This window comes from Coregonus clupeaformis, unplaced genomic scaffold (assembly GCF_020615455.1).
Source record: "Coregonus clupeaformis isolate EN_2021a unplaced genomic scaffold, ASM2061545v1 scaf0126, whole genome shotgun sequence".
Classification (NCBI taxonomy): Eukaryota; Metazoa; Chordata; class Actinopteri; order Salmoniformes; family Salmonidae; genus Coregonus; species Coregonus clupeaformis.
This window is the reverse complement of record NW_025533581.1, coordinates 577885-598327: the sequence shown is the minus strand read 5'-3', so window position 1 is coordinate 598327 and position 20443 is coordinate 577885. Positions and strand designations below refer to the sequence as shown.

At 47.8% G+C, this 20443-nt stretch overlaps 1 protein-coding gene across 4 annotated transcripts in view; it reads left to right on the top strand.

Moving 5' to 3' along the window:
* Window positions 1-20443, top strand: part of LOC121550240 (oxysterol-binding protein-related protein 8) — a 176387-nt gene that overhangs the window by 8725 nt on the left and 147219 nt on the right. For all 4 annotated transcript variants that reach the window (XM_045213597.1, XM_045213601.1, XM_045213598.1 and 1 more), the window contains exons 2-3: window positions 7530-7584; window positions 13113-13213. In XM_045213597.1, coding sequence (XP_045069532.1) covers window positions 13160-13213 — 54 coding nt within the window. In that variant the 5' untranslated portion in view covers window positions 7530-7584; window positions 13113-13159. The remainder of the gene's footprint in view (window positions 1-7529; window positions 7585-13112; window positions 13214-20443) is intronic.

Sequence of the window (20443 nt, the reverse complement as noted above, 5' to 3'; positions counted from 1 at the left end):
CCAAAATAAAAATACCTCCTGGAGTCGGACATCAGTAAGGCCTGTATGGAAACCTAGCCTGAAGGACACGCTTAGCATGTGGTGTATCAGAGTAGGTCCTGTCCCTCACTGGGCTCAAACCAGGCACCTTCTGCACAACAACACGCACTCAAGAAATACTCACAAAGCAATAATGAAGTACTCATGAAGCAGCTATACCTATCGCTCTACAAAATAAATTACTTGTACTTTGAGGTCTCGGCCCGAGCCACGTCGCTTGCATTATGGACGCTACCAGCACACACAAAAAAGTGGACGGCTCATAATAATGGCTGGAACGGAGCAAATAGAATGGCATCAAATACATGGAAACCCTGTGTTTGATGTATTTGATACCATTCCACTCATTCCACTCCAGCCAATACCACGAGCCCTTCCTCCCAATGAAGGTGCCACCAACCTCCTGTGCTGCTAGGCTACACTGGCACTAACCCCTGTGATAAAGTGGGAGAGGGGGATAGCTGGTATACAGCAGCATGGGGCAGAGGGGTTTTTGAAACCTGCCAATGGTGTTTATTGACTAGATTGATTATATTGGCTCTTGGTTACTGTACCCTGCTGTGTGTGAGTGGTTACTGTACCCTAGTGTGTGAGAGTGGTTACTGTACCCTAGTGTGTGAGAGTGGTTACTGTACCCTAGTGTGTGAGAGTGGTTACTGTACCCTGCTGTGTGTTAGAGTGGTTACTCAACCCTGCTGTGTGAGAGTGGTTACTGTACACTGCTGTGTGTGAGTGGTTACTGTACACTGCTGTGTGTGAGTGGTTACTGTACCCTGCTGTGTGAGAGTGGTTACTGTACCCTAGTGTGTGAGAGTGGTTACTGTACCCTGCTGTGTGAGTGGTTACTCAACCCTGCTGTGTGAGAGTGGTTACTGTACCCTGCTGTGTGTGAGTGGTTACTGTACCCTGCTGTGTGTGAGTGGTTACTGTACCCTGCTGTGTGAGAGTGGTTACTGTACCCTAATGTGTGAGAGTGGTTACTGTACCCTAGTGTGAGAGTGGTTACTGTACCCTAGTGTGTGAGAGTGGTTACTGTACCCTAGTGTGTGAGAGTGGTTACTGTACCCTGCTGTGTGTTAGAGTGGTTACTGTACCCTAGTGTGTGAGAGTGGTTACTGTACCCTAGTGTGTGAGAGTGGTTACTGTACCCTAGTGTGTGAGAGTGGTTACTGTACCCTAGTGTGTGAGAGTGGTTACTGTACCCTGCTGTGTGTTAGAGTGGTTACTGTACCCTAGTGTGTGAGAGTGGTTACTGTACCCTAGTGTGTGAGAGTGGTTACTGTACCCTGCTGTGTGTGAGAGTGGTTACTGTACCCTAGTGTGTGAGAGTGGTTACTGTACCCTAATGTGTGAGAGTGGTTACTGTACCCTAATGTGTGAGAGTGGTTACTGTACCCTAATGTGTGAGAGTGGTTACTGTACCCTAATGTGTGAGAGTGGTTACTGTACCCTAATGTGTGAGAGTGGTTACTGTACCCTAATGTGTGAGAGTGGTTACTGTACCCTGCTGTGTGAGAGTGGTTACTGTACCCTAGTGTGTGAGAGTGGTTACTGTACCCTAGTGTGTGAGAGTGGTTACTGTACCCTGCTGTGTGAGAGTGGTTACTGTACCCTAGTGTGTGAGAGTGGTTACTGTACCCTGCTGTGTGTGAGAGTGGTTACTGTACCCTGCTGTGTGTGAGAGTGGTTACTGTACCCTAGTGTGTGAGAGTGGTTACTGTACCCTAGTGTGTGAGAGTGGTTACTGTACCCTAGTGTGTGAGAGTGGTTACTGTACCCTGCTGTGTGAGAGTGGTTACTGTACCCTAATGTGTGAGAGTGGTTACTGTACCCTAATGTGTGAGAGTGGTTACTGTACCCTAGTGTGTGAGAGTGGTTACTGTACCCTAATGTGTGAGAGTGGTTACTGTACCCTAGTGTGTGAGAGTGGTTACTGTACCCTGCTGTGTGAGAGTGGTTACTGTACCCTAATGTGTGAGAGTGGTTACTGTACCCTGCTGTGTGTGAGAGTGGTTACTGTACCCTGCTGTGTGTGAGAGTGGTTACTGTACCCTAATGTGTGAAAGTGATTACTGTATTCTGCTGTGTGAGGCCTAGTGGAGATTCATATGTAGAGACCTCATGACGTCTAGCGTATCATGCCTTATGATTCAACAACATAAACCAATAACACAGTCTCAGCTCTGCATGGCATTTACATTTTAGTCATTTAGCAGAAGCTCTTATCCAGAGCCACTTACAGTTAGTGAGTGCATACATTTTTATTACATTTTTTATTTTTCATACTGGCATCCTTTCTCACGTTACACCAGAGTCCATTAGAGATGCTGAATGAAATACTACACCTTCTAACCAACCGTTACTACACGTCTATGACAGCTAGCACAGTTGCCTATTAGCTAGAGACTGATAAAGCATCTGGGAAGTCAATTCTTTCCCTCTTCTTCTCCTTGAATGCTGATGCTGACTTTGACATTGAGAGAGACTGATGGTGCTATGGTGTAATTATAGCTAAAGCAATTATAGTTTTCTCCCTTTACAGTGAAAATGTGTTAGCAAGTTTCCTTTATCCCAACATATGTGTGAATAATTGTGAATTGTGCTGTAAGTCTTTGTGTTCCAACACTGCTAAATGCTACGCCTCACTAGATTGATTAGATTGTGTCATTCATATTCTGTGTGTTAAGGCGACCTGAGCCGTAGTGTTTTAGTGTTGAACTGGTTTCTAATGCATTTTAAACATCTTTGAAATTAGCTGATTTGTTTTGTTTGCTGTGAAGTTCTAAACCCACTCCTATCTCATAAAAAAGTATGAGGATTATATCAATAATAGTTTGAACTCTGTCTTGTTTTGATCCCATTAGCACAGATCCCACCAAGACCGAGAAAGAAACACACTGAAACAGATTGTAGACTGTGTTTATTTATACACAGAAACTACAGATAAAGGTTAAGCTAGCTGAAGCGCTTTTTGAAGGCTGTTGTCTTCGATGAAGGAGACATTTCAGGACGGTCTGCTCCAGAGGGATGGGGTCATGCCGAGACCCTGGGCCTATGGGGTGTGGTGTCTGCGGCGCAGTGACCTAGGAGTCCTACTCTTCTGCATAGCTGGCATTCTCAGCTGCCTGAAATACTGCCTGAGGCAGGTTTCCCCGTCCACCCTAAACCATTATTACGTTGGGCCTCTGTGTTGCACAGACAGGATTATGATGCTAAATATAGCCCCGCTTTAGGGCCTACACACCGGGCGTGACCTCAGAGGTATGCCCCAGGGAACCCTCCCAACATGGAGTGGATACAGTTGGAATCACTGGAGCAAGGCAGTACAAGACAAAGGAATGAGTAGTACAAAGATAATATATTCTATAGGTTAGCTAGATGTTTGACTGACAGCACTGCTGCAGCAGCAACATCAGACCAACCCTAAAAGCCTGGGAGACATGATTGTGGGCTTACCTCACTATATAAAGGATTTGTCACTGGGCGGGACAACTAGGCTACTTCTGTATTCTGTAACTATGGCTTCACTGCTTTGACTTCTAAGCTAGTGAAGCAAATCCGTTTTTTCTGCGCCAAGCTTTGTGAATGGAGTTAACACAAAGGCACAGCGGGCTGATATGATTCTCCCCTCTAATTGGAAACCCAGCCAAGTCTCTGCTTTAGGAATCAGAGATTGAAAGAGTTTGTTGCAGGGCTAATCCATGGTAACGGAATTACACTGATACTCAGATTCTTCACTTTAAAATGTATACCAAACAAAAACCATTGATTTCAAAGTTTAACAAACCATATGCACAAGGACTTTCCACAGAACATTTGACAAAAACACATTTACAGGAAACTGTGCAGATACAAAGTTTGGTAACAGAAGAGGGAGATTTTACCGTAATTCTGTTACCAAACTGCATCTGCACAGTTTTTCCAGTAAATGTACATTTGTTTTACTGTGTAAATTGTTCAAAGTAGTCATTGTGCATAGAGTAGAGTTCTATGCTTTGTTAAACTTTGAAATCAGTTGTTAGGCATACATTTTAAATTGAATAATCAGTCTCAGCATAGATCCGTTACCGTGGAATTGCCCTGCAGGGAATGTAGGAGGAGTGTCTTGTTGCTCTTAAACCGACTGATAAGAAATAAAAGCCAACGGCAGCGCTGTTTTCTGGGGACAAATTATCCTCGGCCATCTAAAGCTTAATTTGCCCCTGGCTCAGGAAGCTCAGTTCAGGAAGCTCAGTTCAGAGACCAATGGGCACTAGCTTTCGTGCCCACTACTCTCTCGATTTACCCTAATTGAATTACTTAGCTGTTTTATTAAATGAAGTCGAGCTTTGTTGTTGCTCTTGAATCACTGAATAGAAATCTATGGGCGCCGACCGATTGCTTCAAGCTGTGCTTTGCTCAGTGTGCTCTGATGTCACAGTGGAAAAAGCCCATTAAGAAGTTACCATTGATTCATCATTTATCTGTTATCACGTTTATATGAGATACATAAGGTTAAAGTGGCTGAAGTGGCTCTGTTGCTTGGAGACTGGAGAGATGGTGATTTGTTTACCACAATAAACATATTTAAAAAGCCCAGCAAAAACTAAATGGGATTTGCACTGACTGTGGCTTCATTACGGTTACCCCCTCTTCATCTGTTGGGTCTGCTCTTGCGAAACACATTGTTCCTCCCATTGTTCAACACAGTGTGAAAAGCCTGAAAACAAATGAGTTCTAAAACATGTCCAGCGCCGCCACCACTCCCTTTTAGCCTTGGGGTGGTGATTGAGTACACTTTGATACCAACCAACAACAATGCTGAAAATGGCCCCTCTTGGTCCCCAACAGTTAGAGTTGCCTCATGGAAAGCGTCCCTGGGCATTGGGGCGTCTCCATTGGAATGGTTCTGAACGTTGCCCATTCCGTAACCCCCTGTTAGGCTAATCCGTCTAGGGCTAAGCCCCGGACCGTCCCTGGGAACATAGTGAGGGTGACGCTGTGACGTACCCCGGAACTCTTATGTCACCCGCCCGACCGCGCTGTATTGTTTCTGTCACGCCCAAGTCGCCCCAGCCTGCCAGGCTAACCACGGCACTCAGACCCAACTCTGCTCCTACTCCTGCTAGCTACAGTAGCACCCACCAGTCTCACCAGCATGAGGACATCATTTGTCTGAGAAAGAGAAAGGGAGACTGAGCTGGTGAGAGGAGAGTTCTTGGTAGCCGATCTTACAGGGAGGTCCCCCTGCTCTCTCTCTCCCCCTGCTCTCTCTCTCTCCCCCTGCTCTCTCTCTCTCCCCCTGCTCTCTCTCTCCCCCTGCTCTCTCTCTCTCCCCCTGCTCTCTCTCTCACCCCCTGCTCTCTCTCTCTCCCCCTGCTCTCTCTCTCTCCCCCTGCTCTCTCTCTCTCCCCCTGCTCTCTCTCTCTCCCCCTGCTCTCTCTCTCTCCCCTGCTCTCTCTCTCCCCCTGCTCTCTCTCTCCCCCTGCTCTCTCTCTCTCCCCCTCTCTCTCTCTCTCTCCCCCTGCTCGAGACCCCCTGCTCTCTCTCCCCCTGCTCTCTCTCTCTCCCCCTGCTCTCTCTCTCTCCCCCCCTGCTCTCTCTCTCTCTCTCCCCCTGCTCTCTCTCTCCCCCTGCTCTCTCTCTCTCCCCCTGCTCTCTCTCTCTCCCCCTGCTCTCTCTCTCCCCCTGCTCTCTCTCTCCCCCTGGTCTCTCTCTCTCCCCCTGCTCTCTCTCTCTCCCCCTGCTCTTGCTCTCTCTCCCCCCTGCTCTCTCTCTCTCCCCCTGCTCTCTCTCTCCCCCTGCTCTCTCTCTCTCCCCCTGCTCTCTCTCTCTCTCCCCCTGCTCTTGCTCTCTCTCCCCCCTGCTCTTGCTCTCTCTCCCCCTGCTCTCTCTCTCTCTCCCCCTGCTCTCGCTCTCTCTCTCCCTGCTCTCGCTCTCTCTCTCTCTCCCCCCTGCGCTCTCGCTCCCCCTGTTCTCTCTCTCTCCCCCTGCTCTCTCTCTCTCTCTCTCCCCCTGCTCTCTCTCTCTCCCCCAGCTCTCTCTCTCTCTCCCTCCCCCAGCTCTCTCTCTCTCCCCCAGCTCTCTCTCTCTCTCGCTCTCTCTTTCTCTCTCTCTCTCCCTCTTGTTTATTCCCTCTCCTTTTCTCTTCCTGTGTATACAAGTTCTCTCTTTCTCAACAGCTCCTTTGGTTTTCCAGCAGTATATCTGATTCTCTCTTCTTTCTAATGTATCCCACACATGCGCGCACAGCAGAGGGTGGAATGGGGAGGAGTGTGCCCCAAATGACACCCTATCCTCTATATAGTGCCCCATAGGGCCCTGGTCAAATGTAGTGCATATAGGGATTTGGGTGCCATTTGGAATGGATACTTGGGAACAGATTTCCAAAATTAAAATCACTTGGAGCTGATTTCCTGGTATTTTTAGTATTTTATGTCCAAGAATGTAAATTCCCTCAAATATGTTTTTTCTTTTCGTATTTTTTTGGTCTGAACATTTTGGGGGCCAAATAAAGGCACCAGTTGGGAAACCATGGTCTAGGGGCAACTTCACCTACAAAATATCTGCTCCATCAGATTAACCCTCTGTGGTTTGTGTTTGGGGCCCTGAGCCCTGTCACCTTATGTCATTCTGTACACCGTCTGGTGTTAAATATAGCATAGTCTAAATCTCTTCCCTTTCACAATGTAGCCTACACAAGTATCATAGTACACTCCTCTCCTCTCCTCTCCTCTCCTCTCCTCTCCTCTCCTCTCTCCTCTCCTCTCCCTCTCCTCTCCTCTCCTCTCCTCTCCTCTCCTCTCCTCCTCTCCTCTCCTCTCCTCTCCTCTCCTCTCCTCTCCTCTCCTCTCCTCCCTCTCCTCTCCCTCTCCTCTCCTCTCCTCTCCTCTCCTCTCCTCTCCTCTCTCTCCTCTCCTCTCCTCTCCTCTCCTCTCCTCTCCTCTCCTCTCCTCTCTCCTCTCCTCTCCTCTCCTCTCCTCTCTCTCCTCTCCTCTCCTCTCCTCTCCTCTCCTCTCCCTCTCCTCTCCTCTCCTCTCCCTCTCCTCTCCTCTCCTCTCCTCTCCTCTCCTCTCCTCTCCTCTCTCCTCTCCTCTCCTCTCCTCTCCTCTCCTCTCCTCTCCTCTCCTCTCCTCTCCTCCCCTCCCCTCCCCTCCCAAGACCAGTATGTCCCTGTGGTCCAGTGTGACCCCCAGACAGACATGTTAATTGGCCCAGTGACTAATAAACCCCGTCCAACGGGATTAAGGAATGGGTTCTGGAGGCCGTCCAAAGGACATGCCTCACTGAGCCCACTGCCACGGAAGAGATTAAAAACTGTGGAACCCACACACACTTGTAGAACCACGCGTGCAATCTCACTCGCACACACACACACACGACTCGGGCACATACTCTGTCTGTGATGGACTGAAACGTATGCTCCACCGGGCTGTATTACAAGAGGAGGGGATAAAAGCATTGTGACGTCATCATTTCTCTCTCTCTCCCTGAATTCTCTTCTCCCTCAGGCTGGCTGTGGTGTTGCCGTGAGGAGACCGCTTTCCGCTGCGCCAGCTGCATGAGGTAGGTCCTATATTTGTCAGCGCTAGCCTGTCTGTCTGAATGAGGATGCTCCGCTGCTTTTGGTAAATGGGTATGGCGCTCCACACATGACTGTGTGTGTCTGCATGTGTGTGTATTTGTGTGTGTGTGTGTGTATTGGTGATATGTCTGTAAGTGCGTCTGTGGGATGTGTGTGTGTGAGAGACAGTGTGTGTGATATGCGATCTCGTACTGCATGCATGGCAAGCTGTGTGGGAGAGAGCGGGGGCTACAGTAGGTTTAGCATGCCTCGATAGCGATGCAGAGCCGGAGGCTGGTCAGATCAGATATTACAACAGGACTGGTACACAGACAGACATACTGCCTCTCTGAAGTTAGCTCAGGCTAGCTGCATGCCAGAAAGCTTTATGTGGCTCTATCAGTTCCAGCTCTCTGTTATTTCTCTCTGTAGCTCTCTCCCTCTGTCTCCCTCTGTCTCCCTCTGTATCTCTGTATCTCTGTCTCTGTATCTCTGTCTCTGTATCTCTGTCTCTGTATCTCTGTCTCCCTCTGTCTCCCTCTCTCTCCTTCTGTCTCCCTCTGCCTCCCTCTGCCTCCCTCTGTTTCCCTCTGTCTCCCTCTGTCTCCCTCCGTCTCCCTCCGTCTCCCTCTGTCTCCCTCTGTCTCCCTCTGTCTCCCTCTGCCTCCCTCTGCCTCCCTCTGTCTCCCTCTGTCTCCCTCTCTCTCCTTCTGTCTCCCTCTTCCTCCCTCTGTATCTCTCTCTCTCTCTCTCTCTCTCGTTCTCTGGTAGCCATACCATATTGTCTCTCTCTGTCAGTCAGATGAAAGTAGGGAGGTGCTTCTGCCCTTAAGTTGAATCCGCTCGGTCAGCACAGTCACCTTGACACAGGGCGATCCGAGTCAGTATTCTCTTCTTAAAACCCCTTCTGAACCAGAGAGGTGGTGTTATGTCAGACAGTCAGTAGAGATCTGAACCAGAGAGGTGATGTTATGTCAGACAGTCAGTAGAGATCTGAACCAGAGAGGTGATGTTATGTCAGACAGTCAGTAGAGATCTGAACCAGAGAGGTGATGTTATGTCAGACAGTCAGTAGAGATCTGAACCAGAGAGGTGGTGTTATGTCAGACAGTCAGTAGAGATCTGAACCAGAGAGGTGATGTTATGTCAGACAGTCAGTAGAGATCTGAACCAGAGAGGTGATGTTATGTCAGACAGTCAGTAGAGATCTGAACCAGAGAGGTGGTGTTATGTCAGACAGTCAGTAGAGATCTGAACCAGAGAGGTGGTGTTATGTCAGACAGTCAGTAGAGATCTGAACCAGAGAGGTGATGTTATGTCAGACAGTCAGTAGAGATCTGAACCAGAGAGGTGATGTTATGTCAGACAGTCAGTAGAGATCTGAACCAGAGAGGTGATGTTATGTCAGACAGTCAGTAGAGATCTGAACCAGAGAGGTGATGTTATGTCAGACAGTCAGTAGAGATCTGAACCAGAGAGGTGGTGTTATGTCAGACAGTCAGTAGAGATCTGAACCAGAGAGGTGATGTTATGTCAGACAGTCAGTAGAGATCTGAACCAGAGAGGTGATGTTATGTCAGACAGTCAGTAGAGATCTGAACCAGAGAGGTGATGTTATGTCAGACAGATTTTAGTCATTTACTGTCTCTTTCCTTTATGTTAAAACAAAAAAAGGCATTAAGGCTGCGTCCGAAATGACACCTAAAGTCCTATTGATCATCTGGAATGTCCTTTATGTATGTGTGTATGTGTGGTTGTGTGTGTGGTTAATATTCCTTAGGCCAATACTCTTACCTACATGAATCTAAAGATGCTAAATATTACCCCATCAGCACAACCCAAAAATGGGACACACAGCTTGTTCCCCAGAACAGAATTCTCCTTCTTCTAATGGCATCGTGTTCCCTATATAGTGCACTGCTTTTGACCCTATGGACCCTGATTTATATGTAAATCCTCAGAGTCTCTGTCTGAGTCTCACACAAGGTTCCTGGCAGGCTGACATTTCCAAAGTGGCGGCACATTGATTAGTCTCCATAGGAAAGCTCATATTACCTGGCATTGCTGCCATGAAGCCGCAGCCCTTGAGAGAAGCTCAAGAGAGGAGAGAGAGAGAGAGAGAGAGAGAGAGAGAGAGAGAGAGAGAGAGAGAGAGAGAGAGAGAAGGAGAGAGAGAGAGAGAGAGAGAGAGAGAGAGAGAGAGAGAGAGAGAGAGAGAGAGAGAGAGAGAGAGAGAGAGAGAGAGAGAGAGAGAGAGAGAGAGAGAGAGAGAGAGAGAGAGAAGAGAGAGAGAGAGAGAGAGAGAGAGAGAGAGAGAGAGAGAGAGAGAGAGAGAGAGCAGCTGAATGAGAGAGAGAGAGAGAGAGAGAGAGAGAGAGAGAGAGAGAGAGAGAGAGAGAGAGAGAGAGAGAGAGAGAGAGAGAGAGAGAGAACAGACAACACAGCTGAGAAAGAGAGAGAGAGAGAGAGAGAGAGAGAGAGAGAGAGAGAGAGAGAGAGAGAGAGAGAGAGAGAGAGAGAGAGAGAGAGAACAGACAACACAGCTGAATGGAGAGAGATAGAGAACAGACACAGCTGAATGGAGAGAGAGATAGAGAAAAGACAACACAGCTGAATGGAGAGAGAAAGAGAACAGACAACACAGCTGAATGGAGAGAGAGAGATAGAAAACAGATAATACAGCTGAATTGAGAGAGATATAGAGAACAGATAACACAGCTGAATGGAGAGACAGAACAGACAACACAGCTAACTAGAGAGAGAGAGAGAGAGAGAGAGAGAGAGAGAGAGAGAGAGAGAGAGAGAGAGAGAGAGAGAGAGAGAGAGAGAGAGAGAGAGAGAGAGAGAGAGAGAGAGAGAGAGAGAGAGAGAGAGAGAGAGAGAGAGAGAGACAGATGAGAGAGATAGAGAACAGACCAGCTGAATGGAGAGAGAGAGAAAAGAGGGAGAGAGAAAGAGAACAGATGATGGAGAGAGAGAGATAGAAAACAGATTCTGATTGAGAGAGATAGAGAACAGATGATGGAGAGACAGAACAGATAGAGAGGGGGGGGGGGGGGGAGAGAGAGAGAGAGAGAGAGAGAGAGAGAGAGAGAGAGAGAGAGAGAGAGAGAGAGAGAGAGAGAGAGAGAGAACTGGTGGGGGGAGAGAAAGGTGTCTGTCTGTCTCTCAGTTTGTCCGAGAGTAGTTCTCCCTCATTTGGACTAACAGACAAAACGCTCCAATCGGATGCTGATCCTGAAATGATTGACATCTCTGTCTGCCACTGACAGATGAGAGCCATAGAAAGTCATGAAGCTCATCCTTCAGTCGTGTTTGTGAGTGAGTGGGGTGCTATTTCTTCAACTCCCTTTCCTCCTTATCAATGTGTGTGTGTATTAGGTCTGTGACAGCCATGGAATTTTGGATGACAGTTATTTGTCAGCCAAATGACTGCGGTCACCGTTTTATAATCGTTCGAAAGCAAAAAATAACTTCTCTGCTACAACACTTTGCTGAAACAAGGAGCAACAAAGTTGAATCACGTTGTAAAGATTCATCGTTACCGCGGAAACAGACTCAACCGCACGTGTCGTCTTTTTGAAATCCTGGCCGTCTGGTCTTCAGTCAGCTGTTTGTTCCATTTTTGTTAAATGATTAAACTGGCTAGTTTAGCCTCCTCTCTGCTGTTAGCTATAAACCAGGCTAGCTTTTACTCAGCTGCTTTAGGGTAAAGTTTGTCCACTTCAATATGAAGTTGTTCATCCATAATAGTCTGTTACATGATTATACAATTACCGCGCCAGCCCTAGTGTATGTGGATCTGTGGAGGTAAGAACCTGAGTCCTAATGAATTGTTGTGATTGTGGCTGTTGTTGGTCGGGGCTCAGGCAGCAGGCTTACCCTGGTCCCTGCTGTAATCCCCTGTCTGTCTGGTCTGGGCCAAGTCACCAAGCCACTATTTTGGGATTCCCAGCTGCCTGCCAGTGTGTTTGGGAATTATTCATAGGCAGCTCATCCTGACAGGCAGCTGTGGGACAGACCTCAGGAGTGTGCGTGTAGTTGTGTACAGTGTGTGTGTGTAGTTGTGTACAGTGTGTGTGTGTGTGTGGTTGGAGCAGGGTTGTTGTGCCACTGCCAAGGCAGAGATAGAGAGAGAGTAGCCTTGCTAACCCATAACACCTCTAGAAATCCAACTATGTTAACGTGGATGTTCTATGAACTAGCTACAGAGTTCCTGGCTCTTTAGTTTATAGCGCTCCACATAACATCACCACTTCCATGTGGAAACCCATTGTCCCTGAGCAGCTCACATTATGTCACAGCACAGTTCCAGCATTCTCTCCTGTCCCCACTCTTTATGTGCATCCCAAACGGCACCCTATTCCCTATTTAGTGCACTGCTTTGACCAGGCTCATAGGGCTCAAAAGTAGTGCACTGTATAGGGAAAAGGGTGCCGTTTGGGAGGCAGCCGATGTCTTCTCCATGACTGACTCGGCTCTCCGTTTCCCTTGTAGTTGGTTTCCATCATGAGGAGAAATGGCCACTGGCCCCAGAAGAGCTGCAGAAAATAAATATGTAATGGTTGGGGAAAAAAAGTTAGTCCTTCTATCCATAGCTCTGTCTATGAATTTGAGAGTGATTCAGCCACATCTCTCAGAAACAAAAAAGTGGTGGGGTGACCGCTTTGTTGTTGTTTGAATCCCAGACTGCCCCTTTAATGCTGCTGGAGGCTTTCCCCAAGAAACAGAAACCTTCATAACCATTCCTATCTGTGCACTATGTAGGGAATATGGTGTCATTTGGGACGCATCAACAGAAACTGGCGGAGAGTTCCTGTCTCTGTGTCGACCGACAGAAACATGATGTGCCGCTGTATTAATCTGCCTCTGTAGAGCTGAGATGAGAGGCTACCTCAGAGACTCGGATATTGGCTATTAAGGTTATTGATGCTTTGGGAGGAGGAGACTTTGCTGTTGATTTGCCAGGGGAAAATGTGACTGCCGCTGTGAAGAGTAGAGAGAGACAGCGAGAGAGCGACGCAATCAGCATCAGCATCAGTTTATGCCTCAGCTGGTGGCAGGTAGGCTAGATTGTCATGTTGGATTGTCGAAAGAAGCAGTTGCAATTTGGAAAGTAAATGAGGGGTAAAGAAATTATTGGGCTTGACTTATGAGAAGCTTGCAGGAGGACAGATGGCGGATGTCACATTTGAAGTTCAGCCTTGCTCTGAACAGCATCACATATAAGTAATAATTGAAGGGGTAAAAAAAAAATCCAAAATGATCAGACCTCTGAAGGTTTGAGCTGCAGATGGCAGCGTATGACCCCTGTACACTGTGCTGCCTGGTTGGCTTCCACTTTCACCTGTGATCTTTTGGCATATGTCCTGATGTGCTGGGATCTCATTGTTTATGCTGTGTGTGTTCCTGGCGGTCAGTTTCGATAGTGTGTGTGTGGTGTGCATTCTTGTCCATCCATCTCCCCTCCATCTATATGTTTACCTGTCATGTTCTGTCTCTTAACCCGCTCCGTTTCTCTCTTCCACAGACATGCAGGCCTCTGAGCATCTCTAACAGGCAGCACTCTGTGGAACCATGGACTCTTCATGTTCTGAGTCCCAGTCCCAGGGTGACGGTGAGAAAGCCCTGGTGAGTACAAGCCCCATCCCTCCTCTCTTCTTGGGCAGGAAAATGTCACCTCACAACTTGCAGGAGCATCAAGTCCCTTTTGCCTGGACTTTGCCCTATTAGCTTTGTGCTTCTTGTCCTGTAAAGCCCAATTATAAAGCCTTATTCTCTTCTTCCTGGTCCTGGATGTCTTCCTCATTGATGGCTTTGTCATATGTAATGTCCTTATCAGTGCTGATGATGGGTATGTTCAGTTCAGGGCTCTCAGTGTCTTAATGATGGCCTACGGTGCTCATGTTCATAGCCTGCCACCGGCTTTGACAGTCCCACACTGAGTCACAGTCTCAGGCACTTGTGCAAGACATTACAGGTCGCTTAGCCTTTTCATGCCTCATGTGGGAATGCCAACAGCAGAGAGAGAGGGATATGAAGAGGTGAACGAATGAGGAAGACGAAAACCTGGAGAAGATAAAACCTGACTACTGCTTTCACATACTCACAATGTCCACATACACACAACTATACACACAGCTATACACACAGCTATACACACAGCTATACACACAGCTATACACACAGCTATACACACAGCTATACACACAACTATACACACAGCTATACACACAGCTATACACACAGCTATACACACAGCTATACACACAGCTATACACACAACTATACACACAGCTATACACAGAGCTATACACACAGCTATACACACAGCTATACACACAACTATACACACAGCTATACACAGAGCTATACACTCAGCTATACACACAGCTATACACACAGCTATACACACAGCTATACACACAGCTATACACACAGCTATACACACAGCTATACACACAGCTATACACAAAGCTATACACACAGCTATACACACAGCTATACACACATCTACCCACAATTATAAACTGGGTGGTTCGAGCCCTGAATGCTGATTGGCTGACAGCCGTGGTATATCACGTATACCACGGGTATGACAAAACATCTATTTGTACTGCTCTAATTACGTTGGTAACCAGTTTATAATAGCAATAAGGTACCTCGGACCACGGCTAAGGGCTGTATCCAGGCACTCCGCTTTGCGTCTCATCAACCCAGTCATGCACTTTATGAACTTGAACTCCACTATAAAAAGCAACTAGACATTATCTCACATTTCTTTTAGACTAACATTTAGTTTTCAACAGCGGAGATTTGAATAAACCTTGCTGTCTGTCTCTCCGACATTTGCAACATTATTTCAATATTCAAATTCGATCTCCTGCTGTCCCATAGTAATGAACGTGTCGGGAGTCGGGACGAGACAGAAAGGCAGGCAGCGTTTCTCAGCCGGTCGAAATCATGAATCAGCTGGCATCGTTTTTATGGATATATATATGTATATATGTATATATACACTGCTAAAAAAAATTAAGGGAACACTAAAATAACACATCCTAGATGTGAATGAATGAAATAATCTTATTAAATACTTTTTTCTTTACACACTACAGGCTGATCCAACTTCGATGTAATGTCCTTAAAACAAGTCAAAATGAGGCTCAGTAGTGTGTGTGGCCTCCACGTGCCTGTATGACCTCCCTACAACGCCTGGGCATGCTCCTGATGAGGTGGCGGATGGTCTCCTGAGGGATCTCCTCCCAGACCTGGACTAAAGCATCCGCCAACTCCTGGACAGTCTGTGGTGCAACGTGGCGTTGGTGGATGGAGCGAGACATGATGTCCCAGATGTGCTCAATTGGATTCAGGTCTGGGGAACGGGCGGGCCAGTCCATAGCATCAACGCCTTCCTCTTGCAGGAACTGCTGACACACTCCAGCCACATGAGGTCTAGCATTGTCTTGCATTAGGAGGAACCCAGGGCCAACCGCACCAGCATATGGTCTCACAAGGGGTCTGAGGATCTCATCTCGGTACCTAATGGCAGTCAGGCTACCTCTGGCGAGCACATGGAGGGCTGTGCGGGCCCCCAAAGAAATGCCACCCCACACCATGACTGACCCACCGCCAAACCGGTCATGCTGGAGGATGTTGCAGGCAGCAGAACGTTCTCCACAGCGTCTCCAGACTCTGTCACGTCTGTCACATGTGCTCAGTGTGAACCTGCTTTCATCTGTGAAGAGCACAGGGCGCCAGTGGCGAATTTGCCAATCTTGGTGTTCTCTGGCAAATGCCAAACGTCCTGCACGGTGTTGGGCTGTAAGCACAACCCCCACCTGTGGACGTCGGGCCCTCATACCACCCTCATACCACCACCCGTTTGAGCAGACACATGCACATTTGTGGCCTGCTGGAGGTCATTTTGCAGGGCTCTGGCAGTGCTCCTCCTGCTCCTCTGGCACAAAGGCGGAGGTAGCGGTCCTGCTGCTGGGTTGTTGCCCTCCTACGGCCTCCTCCACGTCTCCTGATGTACTGGCCTGTCTCCTGGTAGCGCCTCCATGCTCTGGACACTACGCTGACAGACACAGCAAACCTTCTTGCCACAGCTCGCATTGATGTGCCATCCTGGATGAGCTGCACTACCTGAGCCACTTGTGTGGGTTGTAGACTCCGTCTCATGCTACCACTAGAGTGAAAGCACCGCCAGCATTCAAAAGTGACCAAAACATCAGCCAGGAAGCATAGGAACTGAGAAGTGGTCTGTGGTCACCACCTGCAAAACCAGTCCTTTATTGGGGGTGTCTTGCTAATTGCCTATAATTTCCACCTGTTGTCTATTCCATTTGCACAACAGCATGTGAAATTTATTGTCAATCAGTGTTGCTTCCTAAGTGGACAGTTTGATTTCACAGAAGTGTGATTGACTTGGAGTTACATTGTGTTGTTTAAGTGTTCTCTTTATTTTTTTGAGCAGTGTATATATATATATTCTTTAAAGCCATTGAAAAAAGGGACAATGAAACGCAGCTAATTTGCAGTCTTTCCAACTTCAGTTTGAAGTGATTGTGTTACTGTAGCTAAGTTGTTGGCTAGCTCCTCTGAACAACAGTGTCCTGACGAGTGATCATATTCTCTATGCCAGGCGAAATCGCGCCTCATTAGCTCATTGTTATGGATGTATCCAAATAAATGTCACAGGAAAACAGCTTAAACAAATGCAAATGCAGCTACTTTGCTGTTATTCTGGCTGAACCTTTTGATGTGACTGAAAGTTAGCCGTAGTTGGCTAGCTAGCAGGCAAGGGATAAGAATGTTGCCAGCCAGTATGGCAATGGAACATTTAGAGCAAACGACTGGGTCACGTCTATAGATACAAAACAAAAAGACTGAACGACTGGGTTGCGTCTATAGATACAGAACAAAAAGACTGAACGACTGGGTTGCGTCTATAGATACAGAACAAAAAGACTGAACGACTGGGTTGCGTCTATAGATACAGAACAAAAAGACTGAACGACTGGGTCGCGTCCATAGATACAGAACAAAAAGACTGAACGACTGGGTCGCGTCCATAGATACAGAACAAAAAGACTGAACGACTGGGTCGCGTCCATAGATACAGAACAAAAAGACTGAACGACTGGGTCGTGTCCATAGATACAGAACAAAAAGACTGAACGACCGGGTCACATCCATAGTTACAGAACAAAAAGACTGAACGACTGGGTCGCGTCCATAGATGCAGAACAAAAAGACTGAACGACTGGGTCGCGTCCATAGATACAGAACAAAAAGAACGAATGACTGGGTCGCGTCCATAGATACAGAACAAAAAGACTGAACGACTGGGTCGCGTCCATAGATACAGAACAAAAAGACTGAACGACTGGGTCACGTCCATAGATACAGAACAAAAAGACTGAACGACAGGGTCGCGTCCATAGATACAGAACAAAAAGACTGAACGACTGGGTGCGTCTATAGATACAGAACAAAAAGACTGAACGACTGGGTCACGTCCATAGATACAGAACAAAAAGACTGAACGACTGGGTCGCGTCCATAGATTCAGAACAAAAAGACTGAACGACTGGGTCACGTCCATAGATACAGAACAAAAAGACTGAACGACTGGGTCGCGTCCATAGATACAGAACAAAAAGACTGAACGACTGGGTCGCGTCCATAGATACAGAACAAAAAGAACGAATGACTGGGTCGCGTCTCTAGCAACCCTAGATTTGTGTCAGGACTATAGCTTGTGGAAGGATGAAATAGTATGAATAAATTAATCAAAATAACATTTTTTATGAAAACATGTCAATCATTACTTCGTCTCGGGCCTAACAACACCCGTGGCAATATATCCAATAAACACCGGCTTCTCGGGCGTTATCACTTAACTATACCCACAGCTATACCCAAAGCTATACCCACAGCTATACACATGCTGGCACATAAACACAAAATACACAAACACATGTTGTATCATCATCATCAGCGATCACTCTAGTCCAGTATGATTGTCCTCCATGGGGACGTCTATGTGTGGGTCTTCAGATGGCTGTAGAGGCCTAGCTGAGCTCCACAGGCTATGTTGCAGTGTGGGCATGTGTGAGTGATGGTTGTGATGATTGTTGGGCCTTCCTGGTGTTGAGTCTGTCCTTGCGTAGCTGCCGCTTGTTCTCTGTCAGAGCCCCAGGTGTTACAAGTCACCCATAAACAGGGTGTTGCTCCGTCCCGCCCTCTGTGAATCTCTCAGACAGTGTGCTCATTAAAATGGCACACGTGCCATGGACAAACAAGCAAGAGGTTGGTTGGTTCAATACTGATGGGATTACAGGCTGAGTTTTGAACCCAGTCACCCCTTCCCTCAAGACTAAGGACACCATTCAGAATGTACACTGAGTATACAAAACATTAAGAACACCTGCTCTTTCCGTGACATAGACTGACCAGGTGACTCCTAAATATTAGGAACTGAATATTAGGAAGGTGTTCCTAATCTTTGGTATACTCAGTGTACATAAGCGTGCGTGATTCTGACTTCATTGATCATTCATTGATGTCAATTGGATACTTCCGATTTAGAAAATCCTAGTTGACCATTGTTAAGATCAGAATAGGCTTGCTTTTCTAGGTGACCCCTGACCCAATATGGAAAGGTGAATGATCGTTTGCCCTGTAGAACTCCCTCCCTTAAACCACCAGTCCAGAAGAATCTCAATATCGAGTTCCTCCTCAAACTTTCAGGAGTAGCGCTCAGAGCCTGCTTAGGGCTGGACGATATCAAATTAATTCAATTAATTTGAATGTATGTTTTAGCGCGATGTTCCAAATGCCTGTATCAAGGTTTTAATTTTGTTTTGTTTTCATGAGCGTTCTATGTTTTTTTTGGTCTCATCTACTTCGCTCCTTCTATGCTGTGTTCACTGTGTACCTTCCCACTCTCACACAGACACCAATCCCCTCCTCCTTCTGTGCTGTGTTCACTGTGTACCTTCCCACTCTCACACAGACACCAAGCCCTTCCTCCTTCTGTGCAGTGTTCACTGTGTACCTTCCCACTCTCACACAGACACCAAGCCCCTCCTCCTTCTGTGCAGTGTTCACTGTGTACCTTCCCACTCTCACACAGACACCAAGCCCCTCCTCCTTCTGTGCAGTGTTCACTGTGTACTTTCCCACTCTCACACAGACACCAAGCCCCCTCCTCCTTCTGTGCTGTGTTCACTGTGTACCTTCCCACTCTCACACAGACACCAAGCCCCTCCTCCTTCTGTGCAGTGTTCACTGTGTACTTTCCCACTCTCACACAGACACCAAGCCCCTCCTCCTTCTGTGCTGTGTTCACTGTGTACCTTCCCACTCTCACACAGACACCAAGCCCCTCCTCCTTCTGTGCAGTGTTCACTGTGTACCTTCCCACTCTCACACAGACACCAAGCCCCTCCTCCTTCTGTGCAGTGTTCACTGTGTACCTTCCCACTCTCACACAGACACCAAGCCCCTCCTCCTTCTGTGCTGTGTTCACTGTGTACCTTCCCACTCTCACACAGACACCAAGCCCCTCCTCCTTCTGTGTTCACTGTGTACCTTCCCACTCTCACACAGACACCAAGCCCCTCCTCCTTCTGTGCTGTGTTCACTGTGTACCTTCCCACTCTCACACAGACACCAAGCCCCTCCTCCTTCTGTGCTGTGTTCACTGTGTACTTTCCCACTCTCACACAGACACCAAGCCCCTCCTCCTTCTGTGCTGTGTTCACTGTGTACCTTCCCACTCTCACACAGACACCAAGCCCCTCCTCCTTCTGTGCTGTGTTCACTGTGTACCTTCCCACTCTCACGCAGACACCAAGCCCCTCCTTCTGTGCTGTGTTCACTGTGTACCTTCCCACTCTCACACAGACACCAAGCCCCTCCTCCTTCTGTGCTGTGTTCACTGTGTACCTTCCCACTCTCACACAGACACCAATCCCCTCCTCCTTCTGTGCTGTGTTCACTGTGTACCTTCCCACTCGCACACAGACACCAAGCCCCTCCTCCTTCTGTGCAGTGTTCACTGTGTACCTTCCCACTCTCACACAGACACCAAGCCCCTCCTCCTTCTGTGCTGTATTCACTGTGTAGCTTCCCACTCTCACACAGACACCAAGCCCCTCCTCCTTCTGTGCTGTGTTCACTGTGTACTTTCCCACTCTCACACAGACACCAAGCCCCTCCTCCTTCTGTGCAGTGTTCACTGTGTACCTTCCCACTCTCACACAGACACCAAGCCCCTCCTCCTTCTGTGCAGTGTTCACTGTGTACCTTCCCACTCTCACACAGACACCAAGCCCCTCCTCCTTCTGTGCTGTGTTCACTGTGTACCTTCCCACTCTCTTACAGACACCAAGCCCCTCCTCCTTCTGTGCTGTGTTCACTGTGTACCTTCCCACTCTCACGCAGACACCAAGCCCCTCCTCCTTCTGTGCTGTGTTCACTGTGTACCTTCCCACTCTCACACAGACACCAAGCCCCTCCTCCTTCTGTGCTGTGTTCACTGTGTACCTTCCCACTCGCACACAGACACCAAGCCCATCCTCTTTCTGTGCTGTTTTCACTGTGTACCTTCTGTGACGACCCTCCCACTCTGTCTGCCGTATTCTCTCTTTGCTCTTGTTTCCTTATTAGGATGCCGGTGGGCGGAGTTGGGAGGGTCGTCAGCTACATGGGAAACACCTGGGCTTGGGTGTGTCCCAGGATAAATGGACCTCTTCCACATTCATTGGGGAGACTCTCCATGCAGACACCTTTATTGATTTTTGTTGTGGTATTTTTGTGGCTTTTTGGTTGTTTGCTTTGGCACCTTTCAAC